General features: G+C 37.9%; 2 gene segments (V, D, J or C); both read right to left on the bottom strand.

Annotated features, from left to right (window-relative positions):
- Positions 1-199: 199 nt before the first annotated feature.
- On the bottom strand, positions 200-2179 carry LOC134644672 (Ig kappa chain C region, B allele-like). The segment is given in 3 exon segments: positions 200-519; positions 1665-1750; positions 2079-2179. Coding segments are annotated over 3 exon segments (507 nt in total).
- Positions 2180-9324: 7145 nt separating this feature from the next.
- LOC134644670 (immunoglobulin lambda constant 6-like) lies at positions 9325-10600 on the bottom strand. The segment is given in 2 exon segments: positions 9325-9820; positions 10569-10600. A coding segment is annotated over 1 exon segment (306 nt).
- Between the last annotated feature and the right edge of the window lie 9732 nt (positions 10601-20332).

The following is a 20332-nucleotide window of genomic DNA, read 5'->3' as shown; positions in this document are numbered from 1 at the left end:
CTTTATTGGCAAAAATATGAATTGTTAATATGGCAGTTATTAGGCAGGCTGACATCCAGCTTCTACACATGTCACTGTGTAAGTTGTTGTTATCAAATAATTTCATTTTCAAACTTTCAAACTCATATTGATCAGAGCAGCAGGGATGTATTTCCTGCTTCCTCACACTAAGCTCGTATCTTGGACTTCAGCAGCCCCTCTAGCCCTCACACCGGTTCTTGAGGAAGGACTTGGCCTGCCGGTGGTCATGATGGTTCCCCCTGCAGGAGAACACCTCTGCGTTCATCCAGTTCTCTTGGCTCAGCATCAGGGTGCTGCTGCTGCTGTAGCGACTACTCTTCTCTTCTTCTAAGCTGTTCAGGACCCCCTCTGTCACATCTGTGCCATCTACTTCCCATCTCACTTCAGCTCCCTGAGGAGAGTAGCCGGTCAGCAGGCAGGCCAGTGTGACTGGGCCTCCAGAGAGCTGCTCAGAGGAGGGTTGAAGCAGAGAGACTGAGGGTCTGACCATGGGGCCAGCTGGAGGGAAGATCACAGACACACAAGGAGTAGATTAACTTCTACTGCAGGACAGATAGCTGACATGAGACAGTTATGATACATGACAGAGATTAACAGGCCTGTGGACTAACTGTATGATGATATTGTGATAAAACAGAGCAGAGAAACTGAGAAACTGGAGGATATTAGGCTTTGACAAAGTATAACTAATTAGTGAATGTGCTGCTGTATTTGTTTTCTTGATGATAAAATTTAATTGTGTACAGGAAACGTTAAAGTTTGTCATCTGTTTGTTTCACTTCCTTTTCATCACATCAGACTAACGAACTGTAAAGTCAACCGTTAAAGTGCATCTGTATGAAAACTAATTCATTTAGTCAACAGCATAAAATGTTATATCCAACATGGTGTCAAACATTTCAGTGAAAGTTCTCATATCATATTTTCAGCAACACCTAAGTATTACACAGTTACGATATATGACAGATATTAACAGCACTGTGGATCAACTGTGTGAATTATACCTTGATCACACTGAGGAGAGGAGGTAATAAATAGCAGAACATAATGCTTTAACAAATTGTGTTTTTACACTCAATTAAAATCTTTGTAAAAGTTATAATAATTTAGAGTAAATGTCTTGTTGTTAAAGTTATATTATTGATGGAAAACAAACAAAGCTGGACTTTGTCATCTGTTTGTTTCACTTCCTTTTTACTACATCAGACTAATAAACTATGAACTCAGTGATGAAACAGTTAATCTGCAAATACATAAAAGATCTTCAAGGCAAGAATATTTTTATCCTGCTGACTGTTTGTAGAAATAAATAGAATCAAAGTTTCTTAGTGCTATATTTTCAGTCTGAGAATTAGTGAAAAAAATATTTATTCACAGAAAAACGCAAAAAAAAAACCCAACCCTTAATTAAAATTGATTAACTCAAAACATTATTTACATTTTCAGTACTATATAAACATTCAGTCGTGATACTGTATTATAGATTCACACTTTCTGATACCAAGGTTTCAATAACAGCTACTATGACTAAACCCAATCATGTACACACATAAAACACCCAGAATAAAATCTTGTTTAAATGGACATATTTCAAAAAGTAATAGTATAATATTTTGTAGTAATGAGGAGATTTAGATACTTACAGTGAATGATGAGTTTGGTTCCTCCACCAAAAGTCCTCCACAGTGATACAAACTCTTTAAGTGGCCGTACAAAAACCTCCCACACTCTGATCAGACATCTAACCCTTAAAAATCAGCTCTTTTCTCCAGTAAACTTCAGTTTACAAGGTAAAAGCATTTGCTATAAATTACATCTAACTATATATATATATTTATATATATATATATATATTAAACAATTTATGATCATTTTCATCATTTTTCTTCTGCTGGTTGATCCAAAAACGTTAAATATATAGTTGCCAACAAATGTGGCATTTTAATCCAGATGTAAAAACAATGATCTAACCTTTTCTGATCTATTTGTCAGCATTCTGTTAGAATCATAGTTGTATCATATTAATTCATTTAGATATCAAAAGTATTTCTTCTCACATTGTTTTCAGTGTGTTGAGAGCAGAGAAATCTTTTCCATAGAGAGGAGGCTTTGCATCATCAGCTGATCCAGGCAACACAGCAGAAAGCACAACCACCATGACTCTCATCACCATCCTCATCTGGACGCTGACCTGCTGCTGTTTTACAGGTTCATTCACTCAGCAACATTTCAAACATGATGTGCTGCTTTTTCTCTCATTGATTTCTGCTGATAAATGAATGATTTGTTTTTGTCTGCAGGATGCAGCGGTCAGGTGACTGTGACTCAACCTCCAGTACTGACATCTACTCCTGGATCCACTGTCACTCTGACCTGTAGGACCAACAGTGCTGTTGGAACCTGTAATAGTAAACCTTGTATGTTCTGGTATCAACAGAAATCTGGACAGACTACTAAGCTCCTAATAAAGCACGGCAGCATAATTCAGTCAGGAACACCATCTCGATTTAGTGGCAGTGGAAGCAGCTCTGACTTCTCTATGACCATCAGTGGAGTTCAGGCTGAAGATGCAGCAGTTTACTACTGTAAGAGTGTGCATAACGGGCCAGTGTTCACACAGTAATTTGTAGTTGTACAAAAACCTCCCTCAGTCACAATACAGAGAAACTGAGCTGTTACAGGAGGAACTGACTGCAGGTGCTGAAGAGGAGACACTGACACTGACCACAGAATACAGAGCTGACAGTAACCCCACCAAGAATTACCAATCAGTCAATTTATTCATAAGCACATTTAAAAACAACACAGGTTGACAAAAGTGCTGCACATAGTAAAAAAGTAAAAAGTAAAACAAACACATGCAAAGAACAAAACAAAAGCTCAGTCACAATTAAAAGCTAGTGAGTAAAAATGTGTTTTCAGACGGGTTTTAAAGATGTCGAGAGTTAGAGAGATCCTAATTTGAAGAGGCAGACTGTAGGCGCAGCAATCGCAAACGCCCGGTCTCCTCTGTGTTTTAGTCTGCTTCTAAATATTGTCATGGTATGCGCTGGCAGACCATGGTAATTTGGGGAAAATAAGACCCAAAATGCAGGAGTGTGCGATAAATGCAGTGCGTTTATTTACAGTGAAGTAAATAGTACACAACAATACATCTCTATGTGTTTCCAACTCCCATGCCGTGTCTTCTTCCCAGTGCTCGTGCTCCATGTCTCCGCTCCTGCTCCCGTTATACTTGTGGTCACTGCCCTCTTGTTCCCGCACTCGGGTATACGCAACATCGAGGAGCGCTCAGCCACACAGCTATGTAGCTCCTCCGACGATCCAGATCAGCTGCAGGTGTGTGTGTAAGATCCTTCTCCTTGGGTGTGACCAGCCTTCCAACGGGAACAACCCTCCAGGCCTGGTACAATAGACACACACCCCATCAAACATAAACAAGTCCATACAGTTGAGACAGTCCCTCGACCCAGGTCCTTGACAGGAACAGTCAGAAGTAACTTATCGGCAGACCTAAGAGTGCTGTTTGAAGTATTTCGGTTAAAAGATCAGAGAGGTATGATGGAGCTAATCCATTTAGAGACTTAAAAACAAGTAATAAAATCCTAAAATCAATTCTATAACATACTGGAAGCTAGTGTAAACGAGCCAAGACTGGAGAAATATGGTTGTGTTTATGAGTGCCTGTCAAGAATCTGGCACCAGTATTCTGAACAAGCTGAAGATGAGAGAGCAGAGCCTGGCTGATACCAAAACAGACACTAATACAGTAGTCAAGCCTGGATAAAATTAATGCATGACTCACTTTCTCAAAGTCAGCAGATAACAAAAGGTTTTTAATTTTAACAAGGGCCCTGAGCTGGAAGAAGCTGGCTTTTACAACAGAATTTATTTGTTTCTCAAATGAAAAACTGCCATCAAAGACCACTCCCAGATTTTTTTCTTTTTTTTTTTGAGTTCTGGACTTTTCCAGAAGGCCACAATCACCCTTAAGAGAAAAACGAGGATCAGAAGGTCCTAATCGTGTTTGAACAGCAGGAACTGACTGCAGCTGTTGAAAAAGAAGACACTGACAGAGACCACTGAAAACAGAGATGACAGTAACCTCACCAAGCACTAAATACAAAATAAAACTGAGATATTAGATGTATTTTGGGAAACATTTTTAAATAAATGGTAAATGGACTGATTCTTATATAGCGCTTTTCTACTCTCCCAGAGTACTCAAAGCGCTCTATATAACATGCCACATTCACCCAATCATACCCATTCTCACAAGCACTTTCTCTATACATAGTGCTTTCTAAGTACATACAAACTTTACATTTGTACTCCGATGGCTGCATCAGAGAGCAACTTAGTATCTTGCCCAAGGATACTTGACATGCAGACTGGAAAAGCCAGGGAGCAAACCACCAACCTTTCGATCAGTAGGTGACCTGCTCTACCTCCTGAGCTACAGCCAACCTCGATAAATTCCCCCTGGCTTCTTTCTATTTGCGTTCACATATGTATTTGCAGCAGTAGTTGGTGCTTTATATGAACAGATGATTTTTTTTACGTTTATAGTCCTATTAGGCTTATAGATCATAACAAAAAAGATCTATGGTATTATTAAATCTATTACACTGTCAACACAGAAATCAGTCATATTTTATTATAATTATTATTTGATTATTATTATTTGATTCTGGTGTTACTTTGCACCTGATAAATTGCTCTAATAAAATAATCTGCATCAAAAAGTCTAAATTGTTGACAATTCCACTTCAACCTTTTGCGGGTACATTTGAGTATTAATCCACATTAGTATAAACAGCTCTTACAGGTTACTCCAGCCTTCTAAAAGAAACAGACCCCCGGGGCTTTCTTTTCCAAACCACTACACTGAACCCAGTTATTCCAAGCACACTGATCAAGAGGTAGTAATGGGCTTATTCCCTCACCCCATCTAAGCTTTGTATTGTTTCCTGGGTAAGACTCTTACAATCTGAGATTTAGTTAGACTGCGAGCCGATTCAGACACCCTGTACTGGGGTGCTGGCAGTGTTGTTCTCTCACACACAAAGTTTTTCTTTCCTTCTAAAAACTTTGAAATTCATATTCATCCGAGTGTGCTCATCTCACACTGAGGTCCTCACCTGGGCTTTGGCATTCGCTGTACCCTGCACACTGTCTCCTACAGAGGGACTGCCTGTGGTCATGATGGATGATTCTGCAAAGTCCACTTCTCCTTTCAACCAGCTCTACCAGCTTAGCCTCAGTGTGTTACTGCTGCTCTTCTCCTTCAAACTGGTCAGAATCGTCTCTGTCACATTTGGGGGACCACGGGCCCTACTGGAGGTGAGAGCAGAGAGAAATTAAGAACCTGTTAATGTAACTCATAATGAACACTAGAAATGGGTAAAAAGCTTGACAGCCTTTCATTCAAGAGTCATAGCAGTCAACCACAGTAAGATTTAAAATTCATGAATATTTAGATTATTGTTTATGTTGCTGTAAGTCATTAAAAAACACTTAAGGATGCAAAATGACAAGTTGCTGTCCAAATTTCTTTGATTTTAACTGATATATTCTCTGTTTTTCTTCCCTCAAGACTGAAATAATTTTATTTATCATTTCAGACTGCTTTGACAATAACTTTTTTTTTTAAACTCAAACCAATAAAGCAAAGTCTGTCAGTCTTGAAGGGACTCTCACCATCAGCTCTGCAGGAAGTTCAGATATTGATAATGATCTCAGTTGGTACCTTCAGGAACCTGGACACCCTCCAAAGCTCCAACCACAAAACTTTGTACATACTCGGCATTAAATTGCTTGTCAGGAACTCCATCTTGATTCAGTGGCAGTAGATCTAGTTCTCAGTATGTTTCAACCATCAGTTATATTCAGGCTAAAAATGCAGGAGATTTTTACTGTCTGGGCTTCTATAATGATGACACATTTACACAGTGGCTTAGAGCTGTGTAAAACCCCTTTTATAAATCCAAATAAGAATTTATCAGAAAAGATCAATGATCGTTTGGAATTGAAAGAATAATGATAAAATAAAATTTTAAAAAATTCTATAGAGTGATGAGGGATGATTTCACTTTCGCTTGTTATGCGTCACTGATCCTAGACCAGTTTAAAAAGAACCAGCAGGAAACGTCTGTACAGAGTCTCTGACAGTTATTCATGACAATGATGATAATGTTACTGACTCAACTGCTGATCACACTCATGCTCAGACTTCAAGATGAGAAGTGATGTGGTTCTGTTATGTTCTCTGTTACACTGTAATTTACATCACGCTGTCATTTTAATAAAACATATTTTAATTTCCAGGATCAGATGCCAGTCCATCTGTGACTCAGTCTCCTGTATTTAAGGCTGCTGCTTTGGGGCAGACGGTCTCTCTGAGTTGATCTCAGCTGGTATCTACAGAAACCTGGACAGCTTCCCAAACTGCTATTTAACAAAATCAGCAGATGCAAATCTGGTACTCCAAGTCATTTCAGCAGCAGTGGATCTGAGCCTGAGTTCACTCTGACAATTGTTATGACCCGGCTCAAAAGCTACAACATGAAAAAGGAGATGAATACCAGAGTGTTACTAAGAAGAGGTTTTATCTTAAAATGGCATAGCAGGTTGGCTAAAATGGCCACCAAGGCAAAGACCAGTGAGCCTTCTGGAAAGACTGCCTCAAGTATGCTTTTATTCACACCTGACTAGGTGTGGCCAATTAGCAACAACTGAACACACTGAGGAGATTACGGGCTGCAGAGGGGCGTAACACCTCCTGCCTCAGAAGGGTTCCTCTACGACCCCTAACTTTATTAAAAGCCCCTCTGGACCTTGATCCCTCAAACATAAGCTTTTCTTCTTTTTAATGGATTCACACAGAAAACTTAATCTGGATTTTTCCAATAACTCTATCATGTTGGGTTTTCTGAGATGCTGCACATTATTACTCTCTGTGTTGGCATGATGGTGGAGTGTTCACACAGTAATTTAGACTAATGAGAATAACTGGTCCACTAAAGACAATCAGAGTCATCAAGCAGAAACACAATGAATGAAAGAAATTAAATCTAATTAATGGATTTTAGATGCAGCATTAACTTAAGTTTAAATAATCTATTATTGTGTTTAAGTACATGATTATGGTTAATGTAACCCAGTTGATATAATTTACATATTATTGAATTTAATTAAATGTTTTACTTTACATATTTTTACCATTACCAGCAAAAACAGTCTATTGTAGAGTGTGAAGATGTGAATATTTTATTATTTGGATTTTTTCAGTGTTGATATATAAACTATAAAAATCTACAGACCATATACAATCTCACTATGTAACTTATGTAAGTTTTTGTTCATGAATAAATTTAACAAACCCGCTAAAAGATGTTTTCCAAATATGCAATTGTTTTTCTAAAGTTGCAAAACCTGCACTGTGTACAACAGAATGAAAGGGAAATGAAAAGTGACCTCACAGTGGTCAAGTACTTATGAGCCTTATTCATGTTCATCAGTTTTCTTTTGTGAGCTGAATAAAAACCTTGTTTGTCTGCAAAGAGTTTTTAAATGTCCTTCTACCGTGCCACTATCGAGAGTGTGCTGGTGCACGCCATCCCTGCGTGGTACGCGGGTTGCACAACAGCTGACAAGAAGAGACTACAGAGGATCATCAGAACTGCAGAGAAGGTGATCGGCTGTCCACTCCCCTCCCTGGACTTAATTGCCGGCTCAAGATGCCTCTCCAGAGCCAGGGCAATTATAAAGGACCACCTCCATCCTAACCACCACCTCTTCAACATCCTGCCCTCTGGAAAAAGGTTCAGATCCATCAGGTGCAAAACCAACAGACTAAAGAACAGCTTCTTCCCATGGGCTGTCAGAACTATTAATGGTAACTAAGAGTGTGTAAAGACTTCCCCAACACATCCACCCTGACACTGCTGCTGATCATCTATGTGCAATATCTCAGTCTTTCCATGTTCTGTGCAATATTTTTTTGGCTCAAGTGCAATTATTTTGGTCCCAGTCTGTTTCAATGTTTCCTACAAATATACCATGTATATAGTTCCACTCACATGTGTATGTATATGTGTATGTGTGTGTGTATATATATATATATATATACACACACTGCTTTTTATTTTATTCTATTTATTTATTTATTTATTTTCCACCTTTGATGTATATTGGTTTCTCTTTTCTTACTTTAGCACCTTTGTGGTCCAGCTACCCAATTTCGCTGTGCAAGAAACTGCACAATGACAATAAAAAGCTCTAAGTCTCTCTAAATGGCATCAATGTAACACAATGGTGAAGTGAAAGCAGTGATCTGTTTATTTATTTTGGTGTTAGGTTTCAGTAGACATCATCTATTTATATAAATATATTTTTCATATTGTGATTATTTTCATATTAATAAAAAAGTTCTGATACTTGAGAGTAAATGTCTTGTTGCTGCAGTTATATTCTTGATAGATTTGGGTACTTATAATGACTGATGAGTTTGGTTCCTCCACAAAAAGTCCACCACAGTGATTCAAAGTCATTAAGTGGCCGCACAAACACCCGCTGGACTCTGAACAAGCATCTAACCACTTTTTTTTTTCTAGTAAAGCAAACATTTTAAAACCTCTGTGTTGAAAAAACTGTTTACCACCAAATCAAATTTCTTTTGAGATTGTTTCTGTAATATTTCTTAATTGGTTAAGTTATAAAAATGACTTTAAATCGCAATAAAAATGCAAAATCATGGGCTAAAAATGAAAACAAGAGAAATAAGAATGTCTCATGAAATAACCCTGCTGTCTTACTGCTTTCAGCTTTCTGAAAGTCCAGGATCCCGTACTCTGTGGTGAAGCGCTGACAGTTGCTCTGTCTAAAGCGACTAACAGTGGAATGTGCAAAGCAGCAAAATATAACACATCTCTCAGAAACGTTGACATTTGAACAGCAGAGAAGTCAAGAATGAGTAGGTTTGGTTACTTACATCTACACCTGTGCGGTTTGTCTGGATCCACTCCCGAAATCGATGGACAAAGTTTTTTGATTTCTTTTCAGGCATGACTGAGAAAAACAGTGACCAAATTGTTCAGAAATTGAAAGTTTGACTGCTGAACGATGCTTTCTCAGTGTGTGAGTGACAAGTTGTACCTCAGCTGCTCAGTAAATCACTGTTATAGTGTTGCCATCTGGAACTCACATAGAGCATTCCTTGCATGGTTGGAAAATATAAAGTTATAAATTCTCATAGATAAAGAATAAAAGGATAAAACATTATTGATTTTTCATAAACTGGGATTTTATTTTGTGCTGCAGACTTGCTTTTTATAGCATGGTTTGAAAACACAATATGAATAAACAGATGACATCTGCATGCACAATAGACAATAGAGAGTCATGAAAATGAGAACAAACGAAACATGTAGCTTCATCAAACACATCATATGCAAACAGGAGGTGTTGCTGAAGTTCTACTCTGAGCAGTGGTCAGGGTCCAGGGTTTGAGTGACGGGGCACTGTCCACCTAGACTGGCCTCACAGCTCACTGAGCCCGCCTTCCTCCACTGGTCTGCAGAGAGGCTCAGGGTGCTGCTCCAGCTGTAGCGGCCGTCTGTCCCCAAGACCTCCAGGCTGGTTGAAACCCCTGAGGATGTGCTGGTGCTCCCCACCTTCCAGCCCAGCTTCCAGTTTGAGGGGAAGCCCCCGGTGGCCAAACACACCAGAGTGGCACTACTTTGGTTGTCTTCTTCTTTGGAGGGAGGGAGGACAGTGAGCATGGGCCTCACCACACCCACTGGATGAGAGAGAGGGGAGAATAGCAACCAAAGACATAAGAATGAAAGCAGGAAAGAAACACCTACATGGTTTTTAATCATTGTTGATTGCTGAATATTATTATTTCTGTAATGTTTTCCAGTCAATCACTCATCTATGTGACAATTTTTAATGTTACACTCACAGACTTGAAACACTGATGTGCAGTTTAAACTTTGTCATCTGCTTCTTTCACTTCCTGTTAAACTACAAGTACAATCAATCATCCATGAACTCAAAGCTGGACTGTGTTTACTGACACTTTTTATTTTGGGGGGATTCCATAAATTAATGTTTGAAAAAAGAAACAATATAGAAATAAAGTTATTTTCAAAATAAAAACAATAAAGAAATAGATGAACATATTTGACAATTAAAGCTTGAAAATAACCATATATAACCATATAACCATATATAAATATTTTAACTGGAAAATACTAAAAAGATATTAATTAACTTTTCAAAGAAACCCTAAAATGAAAAGGGAACAAAAGATTTTTTGTTTTTTTCTGTTTTTTTTTTTTTTAACATAAATTCTGATATTTGTAAACCTGAATGAGTTCTGATCTTTGGGAAGTTATTTCGCAGACTGTGAGATCAACTTTGTTTCACAAATAATGAAAATGATCAACAACAATCACCAAGCTTGATCAAATATCTTTTAAAAATTTTATAAAATGTTTTGTAAATCCTAGTAGTTGTGAAAAGTAAATATTTCTGGTACTTACAGTCAACGATGAGTTTGGTTCCTCCACCAAAAGTGTACCACAGTGATACAAACTCATTAAGTGGCTGTACAAAAACCTCCTGCACTCTGAACAAACCTCTAACAACAGAAAATGAACCTTTTTTTAATGTAAAACATCACAGTACACCTTATTAAATACACGATGATTTCACTAAATGTGACTTAAAAGTATTTAATGAATTTAAGTCATGATTATCATAATTGTATTTTTAGTATTAAGAACTGAAAGATAAAACTTAATTTTAACATTACACATATCTATTTTAAAAAAACACACGTGCACAAAACTGTTTAAAACAGCAAAGAGAAACGCTTCAAGAAATATGAATTCCGAAACTATGACAAAATAATAAAGACAGTTTTACAGGTATTCGTTAATACCAACATCAGAAGTAAGTATACAAACCAGAGTGCCATTTTAATCCAATTGTTAAAAATGCGTAAATATATTTCCAATATATTTTTCTCTATTCCATAAAATCATTAATGGTATTAGTTCAAAGCATTTTTCTTTTGATTTTGTGCCCCACATTGCCCTCAGTGTGTTGAGAGCAGAGAAATCATTTCCATAGAGAGGAGGCTTTGCATCATCAGCTGATCCTCCAGAGAACTGAGAAGGTTTATAGTCCTGTGAGTTCAACACTGCAGGACTCACATCTGTCAGTCAACACAGCAGAAAGCACAACCACCATGACTCTCATCACCATCCTCATCTGGACGCTGACCTGCTGCTGTTTTACAGGTTCATTCACTCAGCAACATTTCAAACATGATGTGCTGCTTTTTCTCTCATTGATTTCTGCTGATAAATGAATGATTTGTTTTTGTCTGCAGGATGCAGCGGTCAGGTGACTGTGACTCAACCTCCAGTACTGACATCTACTCCTGGAAACACTGTCACTCTGACCTGTAAAATCAGTGAAAATGTTGCATATTGTGCTGATAGTGATAACCAGTGTATGTACTGGTATCAACAGAAATCTGGACAGACCACAAAGCTCCTCATAAAACAGGGGAACAAAATTCAGTCAGGAACATCAACTCGATTTAGTGGCAGTGGAAGCAGCTCTGACTTCTCTATGACCATCAGTGGAGTTCAGGCTGAAGATGCAGCAGTTTACTACTGTATGAGTATCCATGTAATAAACAGTGCTAATGTGTTCACACAGTGATTTGTAGTCGTACAAAAACCTCCCTCAGTCAGACTGCAGAGACACTGAGCTGTTACAGCAGGAACTGACTGCAGCTGCTGAAGAGGAAGCAAGACAGTCCAGTGAAGATAAAGCTGACTGTAATATCAGCAAGAAAACACAAAGTCATGTTCTGCACACATTTCCTGAAAAGAAAAACAAAAGTTGGCTTTTTAGATACAGGAATTTTATTTACATTATTAGTTTGCTAAATGTAGAATTCTCATAGCATCTAATTCAGTTTGTTGATTATGGCCAAAAACTATCTTTTAATTTTCTTAACTTGTGTGTAATATCGCCTGCATTTTATTCTAACAACAGTTCAAATCATTAGGATCCCCCTAAAAAAAGATCAAACACTGTAACATAACTGATAGTGACAAGCCTGAATAACAAAAATTAATGTGACAGTTATGAAGCACACTCGTGTGGGATACAGGTCAAAGGGTACTTTGTTTCATCAGACCAGAGAATTTTGTTTCTCATGGTCTGAGAGTCCCTCAGGTGTCTTTTACTGGGGAGTGGCTATCATCTGGCCAATCTACCATACAGGTCTGATTGGTGGAGTTCTGCAGAAATGTTTCTCCTCTCTCCATAGTAAGACTGGGCACACATGGGCCAGCAAAGGACCACCAGTGTGTCTGCAACTGGCCTTGTGCTGGCCCATGTGTGGGCCACCTTTGGCAAACCAGATCTGGGCCACCAAAGGGCCGTCATTCTTTGCGGTATGTGGGCCATGTGTAAGCACATTGTGTGGGCCAGATCCGGGCCATACCAATTTTGCTATGAGGGAAGAATGACCATCGAGTTCTTGGTCAGCTCCCCGTCTAAGGCCTTTCTGCCCTGATGACTGAAAGAGTCATGGTGGTTTCAATTCTTTGATATACAGAGAATGGAGGCCGCTGTGCTCTATGGTACCTTAAATGCTGCAGAAATTTTTCTGTACCCTTCCTCAGAATAAGACTGTAACATACAAAATGTGAAAAAAGTTGTGAATGAAATATTAAAAGGTAAAGAAAAAGATATGACTACAAAATGCTCCAAATATGAGATTTGAAATAACCACAGAAAGCACAAAATCATGTTAAAAAAAATAAAAATGATGTTAAACAGTATATTGAGATTTGTGTCTTGGTCAGTGTGTATCATGGTTAAATTAGTATTGGTAAAAATGCTAAAAGTCATTTTAACAGTGTTAGCGTGTTTTGACCTCCTAGGTGAAGAACTGACCACAAAACAATGGTGTTCACAGTAAGTCAGTGGAAAGACAATAAACAGAAGTGTGAACAAGGAAAAACCCCACAATCAAAACATGACAAAACATACAAAGTATAAAATAACCACAAATAGCCCACAATTATGTAAAAAATGCAAAACAATATAAGGAAATGCAAATAAGCAAACAAATAACCAAACAAGCCAAATTATAAAAACACACTATAAAGAAATACATTGAATGCAAAAGCCACAAAATGGCAAGCGAGACATAGACAGACAAAACATGTACAAACAGAAATTAATATTTTTAAAATTAAACTTGATCAGAAGGGGGAAAAAAAGGTGCCTTGATTCGATGTCCAGTCTGCTTTTTGGATCCATGTATCAGAGTCAATATTATGTGTATTTTCTTATTTTGACATAAGAGGGCACTATTTGTACAGCAGCAATGTACAATTTCCACCCGGACTCCATAGGTGCAGGTGTGCTCACTGACCCATGCATTAATTTGAATATCTGTCGTGCACCCTAGATGCAAAATAGTTTTATATAGTTTCAGTATCATACAGAAATTTTTGTCCTTCCGTAAAATGTGGTGGTGTTATGCTGTGGTGTGCTGGGGAGCAGCACAGCAAAGAAGGACTGGAAAAACTAATCAGGAAGGCTGGCTCTATGGTTGGCATGAAGCTGGACACTCTGGTGACAGTGGCAAAAAAGGACAGTAAAGAAACTGCTGGACATTATGGACAATGCTGGGCATTCTCTGCACACGGTCGTAAATAATCAGAGGAGCCTGTTCAGCGACAGGTTGCTTCTCCCAAAGTCAAGAACCAACAGACATAAAAACTAATTTGTCCCACACGTCATCAAACTGTTTAACTCCTCGTTGGAGGAGAGAGGGTGGGGAAACAGGAGGACAAAGGAGAGCGGGAACAACTGAGCTGTAGTGCTTTTTTTCACTGTGCAATATTTGCAATTTTTTTTCTTATATTCGACTGTGCAATAATCACTGTGCAATAGACTCACTCAAATGTGCAATCCACTGGTATTCCTATTTATCTCTATTATATATTCTGTATTTATATATGTGTATATGTGTATATATGGTATATTTATGCTCATATCTTTACTCTCATTCCCCTTTATTGTATCTGTAACTTGCAACTTCTGTCAGTGCGGTGGAAACGGAAACGGAATTTACCGGAGGAACCCACCCAAGGGATTAATAAAGTTTGATCTAGTCTAAAATGACAACTTTAATGTTTTGCTGGTTGGAAAGCTGTCTATAAGTCTATAAGGTCGTCTCTCTGAGCTGTACAGCCACCACTGAAATCTGAAATTATCACATCAGTACTTACAAAATAAGTTACTGTCACTTTGGTAGATCTTTATTATTTCAGCAGAATCACATCTATAAATTGATTAACAGTAACAACACCAACACCAGAGTTCAGGCTGAAGATCTAGATTAATTCTGTGTTGAAACATATGTGTGAGAACAAGCACATTGGTATAGTTATACTAATATCAAATTAAACTGGTTAGGGATTGATGTGCTGCAGCGATGATCTCTTGCAGGAGATTAGAGACAGCACTGTTCCACAGAAACTCCCTGATACTCATTAAGGGGTATTGAAATTGAGGTATTTCACAGAATCTAAAGCGCCAAGCATGAGGTAATATGAACTCCAGAATGGTGATTTAGTTATTTATTTATTTATTTTTATTTTTTTTTTTTTTTTTTTGGGGGGGGGATTAATTTCATACTATAGACAGAGACCTGACTTTATAAGTAAACATGCAGTGACATATATAACCTGCTAGATTAGTAGTTAGTATGCTAAAGAAAAACAGAAAAACACAGGATTTGGTCTTTTTGAGCTTCAGTGACTATTATCTGATGTGTTTACAATGAAACAGCTATATAAGGGTTAAGCAAAATGCCAACATCATCATGCTAATGCAATAATAATGCAGTTATTTCAGGAATTCAAAATGCGTCTGAAACTGAAGATTGTGTTATAAAAGAATATATAAAATATTAACATTTGTTACTGAATCTTTCTCAGTAAAATCTGAGGTCATCAAAGTAACGGCAATACAGCCTGAGGAAAAAAAATAGCTAGAAAAAGAAATAGAAGAAAAAGTCATGACATCATTGAAAAAAAAAGTGAGAGAGAAAGATGTTAAGTATGGAGCATATACCCCTTTTCTCAAGGTTGAATCATCCTCTCCTCACATGACCTCTGTGTTTTCTGTTTCATTGGGAGAGGTGGGTGGTTTCCTCCTACAGTGTGTTTTGCACACTTTCATGCATCACTGCTCCTCACAGTTTAAATTCTGCTGTCACACATGCTCTCATGCACTTCCACTGAAAACTGAGTCAGGATGGTGTTTCCAATGCTGGTGGTTCTTTTGTTAGGCTTTCTGAGTCAGGGTGAGAGATTCAAAAAGGAAATAATATTTCAGGAGAATGTTATTTTGGTGAAATTTATTTGGCTTGTTTTACATTCATGGCTTGTACATTCATTGTACATTCATTCTGAAGTTTAAACTGTCTTTTTGATGCATGTTTTTGGGGAATAAAAATAAGTTTTTGAATTTTATTCTTCATTTCAGAGTCATTCGCCAATAATTTTCTGACTCAGACTGATGAAGTCAAGTCTGTCAGTCTTGGTGGGACTGTGACCATCAGCGCCACAGGAAGTTCAGATATTGGTTCTGATCTCAGCTGGTACCTTCAGAAAACTGGAGAGACTCCCAAACTGCTTATATACTCAACATCAACTCACTTCTCATGAACTCCGTCTCGATTCAGTGGCAGTAGATCTGGTTCTCAGTACACTTTAACCATCAGTGGGTTTCAGGCTGAAGATGCTGGAGATTATTACTGTCTGGGCCTCCATGATGGTGGAGTGTTCACACAGTGATTTAGAGCTGTACAAAAACCTCCTTCAGTCTGGCTGAAGGCTGCAGGTGCAGAGTGACAGACTGCAATAACTGATCAACTCGACACCGCAAGAGGAAAAAAACAATGAATCTAAACAAAACTGAAGAAATACACAGCTTTATTTATAAAAATTTTACTTAAATATATCTCAATAAAAAAAATAATGTGCTGGTCTGTTAGGTGCCCTGATAGAAATTAATGCGTATAAAGTAATATTTCCATATTTTTTAATATTTCCATACATAAAAAAAAAAAACCTTCTGTATATGATCATGATTTACGAATGAAAATGTTATTCTTTATAAACTGTACTATATAAAAAGAAGATGAAAATGTTATAAAAAATTTACTGGACTTCAAAAATGTATATATTTCTGATAGAAATATGGAGGTTTGATCAAGTATTTATATCTAAAGCACTGGAAAATCGATGACACAAAAGTGATTTTTCATAAGCTGAAAGATTTTATTTTGTGATATAGACTTGTTTTCTCTTTCTTTCAGCATGGTTTTAAAGTACAAGATAATATGAATACCTGATGAATTCTGAATTTAGATTAATAGAGAGTCAAACATTTGGAAAAATATCACAACAGAGGAGACATGTAGCTTCATAGGCATGAAATATTGTTGAAGCTCTGTTGAAGGATGTTCTGGTGCCTCCCACCTTCCAGCCCAAATTCCAGTTTGAGGGGAAGCCCACAGTGGTCAAACACACCAGAGTGGCACTACTCTGTTTGTCTTCCTCTTTGGATTTAGGGAGGACAGTGAGGGTGGGCCTCAACACACCCACTGGAGGAGAAAGAGGGGAGAAGAACAACCAAAGACATAAGAATGAAAGCAGGAAAGAAATACCTACATGGTCTTTAATCATTGATGAATGTTATTATTTCGATAATGTTTTACAGTCAATAACTCATCTATTTGATAATTTCCAATGTTACACTCACAGAGTTGAAACCCTCATGTACAGTTTAAACTTTGTCATCTGCTTCTTTCACTTCCTTTAAACTACAAGTACAATCAGTCATCCATTAACTCAAAGCTGGTCTGTGTTTACTGACACTTTTTTATTTTTGGAGAATTTCATAAATTAATGTTTGAAAAAAGTTATTTTCAAAATAGAAAAGAATAAATAAAAAAGAAATAAATACACACACCATGTTTGACAATTACAGCTTGAAAATAACCAAACCTTACTCTGAAATATCTTAACTGGAAAGTTCTAAAAAAGATATTAATTAACATTAAAGAAAAATTTAAAAATGAAAAGGTGAAAAAAGTTTTGTTTTTTTTTTACATAAATTTAGATATTTGTAAAACTGAATGAGTTCTGATCTTTGGGAAGTTATTTTGCAGACTGTGAGATCAACTTTGTTTTATAAATAATGAAAATGATCAACAACAATCACTGAACTTCATCAATTATTGTTTCAAAATTTTATAAAATGTTTTGTAAATCCTAGTAGTAAAAGTAAACACTTCTGGTACTTACAGTCAACGATGAGTTTGGTTCCTCCACCAAAAGTCCACCACAGTGATACAAACTCATTAAGTGGCTGTACAAAAACCTCCTGCACTCTGAACAAACCTCTAACCACTGAAAACAACTCAGATCTTTTTATTAAATGACCAAAATAATGATTTTATGTTATTCTACAGTTTTTCTAATCATATGGTTTAGTTTTACATTTCTACAACTGGAAGCCCTGATTTTAAAAGTGTCTTCTTATGAGTTTTAGGTCAAATAAAATACAGGTAATTGTGTTTTATTTCATATCATAAAATATTTAATTAATTAATTAATAACTACTCATACTGAATTATGCCAAATATATTAATCTAAAGTAAAGTTTGTAAGTAAGGAAGGTGCAGAGAGAAAAAAAGCATTTGTGAGAACCAGGATGGACAAGACCCTCACCTGCTTTTCTGTTGTTGTACTTTCATTAAGATCATTTTAGCGTATTTTTAGTGTATTTCTCATGTTTGTGTGCCGCTTGTTTCCTTCAGTGTGTTGAGAGCAGTGAAATCATTTCCATAGAGAGGAGGCTTTGCATCATCAGCTGATCCTCCAGAGAACTGAGAAGGTTTATAGTCCTGTGAGTTCAACACTGCAGGACTCACATCTGTCAGTCAACACAGCAGAAAGCACAACCACCATGACTCTCATCACCATCCTCATCTGGACGCTGACCTGCTGCTGTTTTACAGGTTCATTCACTCAGCAACATTTCAAACATGATGTGCTGCTTTTTCTCTCATTGATTTCTGCTGATAAATGAATGAATTGTTTTTGTCTGCAGGATGCAGCGGTCAGGTGACTGTGACTCAACCTCCAGTTCTGACATTTACTCCTGGATCCACTGTGACTCTGACCTGTAGGACCAGCCAAGCTGTTTACAGGCGGTCTAGTAGTCAGGAGTGCTTGTCCTGGTATCAACATAAATCTGGACAGACTCCAAAGTCCCTAATAAGATATGCAAAATTTCTTGAGTCAGGAACACCATCTCGATTTAGTGGCAGTGGAAGCAGCTCTGACTTCTCTATGACCATCAGTGGAGTTCAGGCTGAAGATGCAGCAGTTTACTACTGTAAGAGTATCCATGTAATAAACAGTGCTGAAGTGTTCACACAGTGATTTGTAGTCGTACAAAAACCTCCCTCAGTCAGACTGCAGAGACACTGAGCTGTTACAGCAGGAACTGACTGCAGCTGCTGAAGTAGAAGAGACTGACACAGACCACTGAACACAGAGCTGACAGTAAGCTCACCAAGCACTGAATTAAGAATTAAATTGAGAATATTACATGTCTTTTGGGGCATTTTGAAACAAGGATTTAAAAAAATGTCTGCTGTAATCAAGTCATTTTCTGTTTACTTCACTGTTACGTTCCCCTAAAAGGGTCAAGGCGATGAGGAAAAGTAACAAAAAGCGTCCGGGTCGGAAAAAGGAGACAAGGAGGCAAAAGGGTTAAATTAAAGAGTTTTATTAAAGTTACTATTAATAGCTCAACTAAAAGAGACGGACAAGCCGCTATCACCATTTAAGGAAACAAACAAAACTCAAGCGTTGGTCAATAAACTGAAAAGTAAGTCAAAAAAGAGTTTAGTCACCAAACACTGGCAGGAGTAAACAGTCACCGAACGGAGCTCACTAGCTGCAAACTCCAAACACACAGCTCACTAGCTGCAACCACTTACATGGCACTCTGGCCCAGAGCTCACCTTTCTCTGGGCTTAAATACCTTTAATTGCTGATGTGAGTCAGCTGTACACCTAAGGCAGGAGAGCTGGTAGGGAACACCCACACCTACCAGCTCTCCTGCCTTAGGTGCCACCTTTTTCTTTTGTACAGCTGACTCACATGACTCCTGAAGTTGGCACCTGCCTTAGGTGCCAACTCAAGGAGGAGGCCCTGCTAGGGCCAGAACAGCCCCTCCCATAAATACAAACCTGTGGTTTGTCAAATGGTTCTGCCTGTTGGAATAACCAAAACAATTAATCAAGTCCGTAACCGTTGCACCACTGAATTGTAGGCTTTCCACCTACCAAACCCGATAGCAACGGTTAGGCATTGCCTAACCCCATCTCAATGGGTTCAAAACACTGACTGAGGGTGGCCCCAGACCCTCAAAACAATGTTCCATGTGATAGCCAGGGCTCTTTTCAGCCATCACATGTGGAGAACCCAGCAGGCAGCTAGTAGGCCTTACTGAAACGCTTTTCAGATGATTCCTCAGGTTATTGGTACAGGCATGTTTGTTAGCCAGGGGTGCGGGTCTGAGTGGTGGTTTTATATACAATCTGTCCCTCTGCAGGTCATTTTGAGGACCTGAGAAATGGCCAACCAGCGGCAGCTCAGGGTTAGTTGACCTCTTACACTGACCACAGGAGCCCCTTAAGCAACTATGCCCCAAGTGTAGTCTTTTGCTGGGCCTGACAACCTTGTCAGTTTGGGAACCACGACTGACTTTTCTCAAAGCAGGTCCTGTTTGCTTTGAGTGTGCTTTCTGTTTAAATTACATGATTGTATTCACATCAGGAGTTTTGCTGTTTCTATAAACAGATGAATCATAAATTTTTATATTTATATTCATATTAAGCTTCTTGATCAGGACAAAAAAAAACCCAGTCTGTTTTACACTATGTTGCCAAATTTATCATGAATATAAAAATAGCTTGATCATTGTCAAACTAATGAATCTACAGTTGGAATCTTTTTCATTCCAACTAATTTATCTGAAAGACCAAAGATAATGTTATTCATCATTAACAGTTTTATTTTCAGTAATAATCATAATATTACTAATTAACAACATCCATACCCACCAGCTAAGTTACATATCACTCTCTAAGTTGATGTTGCCAACTCTGTACAGCAGTGCT

Source organism: Pelmatolapia mariae, linkage group LG16_19 (assembly GCF_036321145.2).
Source record: "Pelmatolapia mariae isolate MD_Pm_ZW linkage group LG16_19, Pm_UMD_F_2, whole genome shotgun sequence".
Taxonomy (NCBI): domain Eukaryota; kingdom Metazoa; phylum Chordata; class Actinopteri; order Cichliformes; family Cichlidae; genus Pelmatolapia; species Pelmatolapia mariae.
The sequence above is the reverse complement of the archived record's forward strand: the minus strand, read 5'-3'. Positions and strand labels throughout refer to the sequence as shown.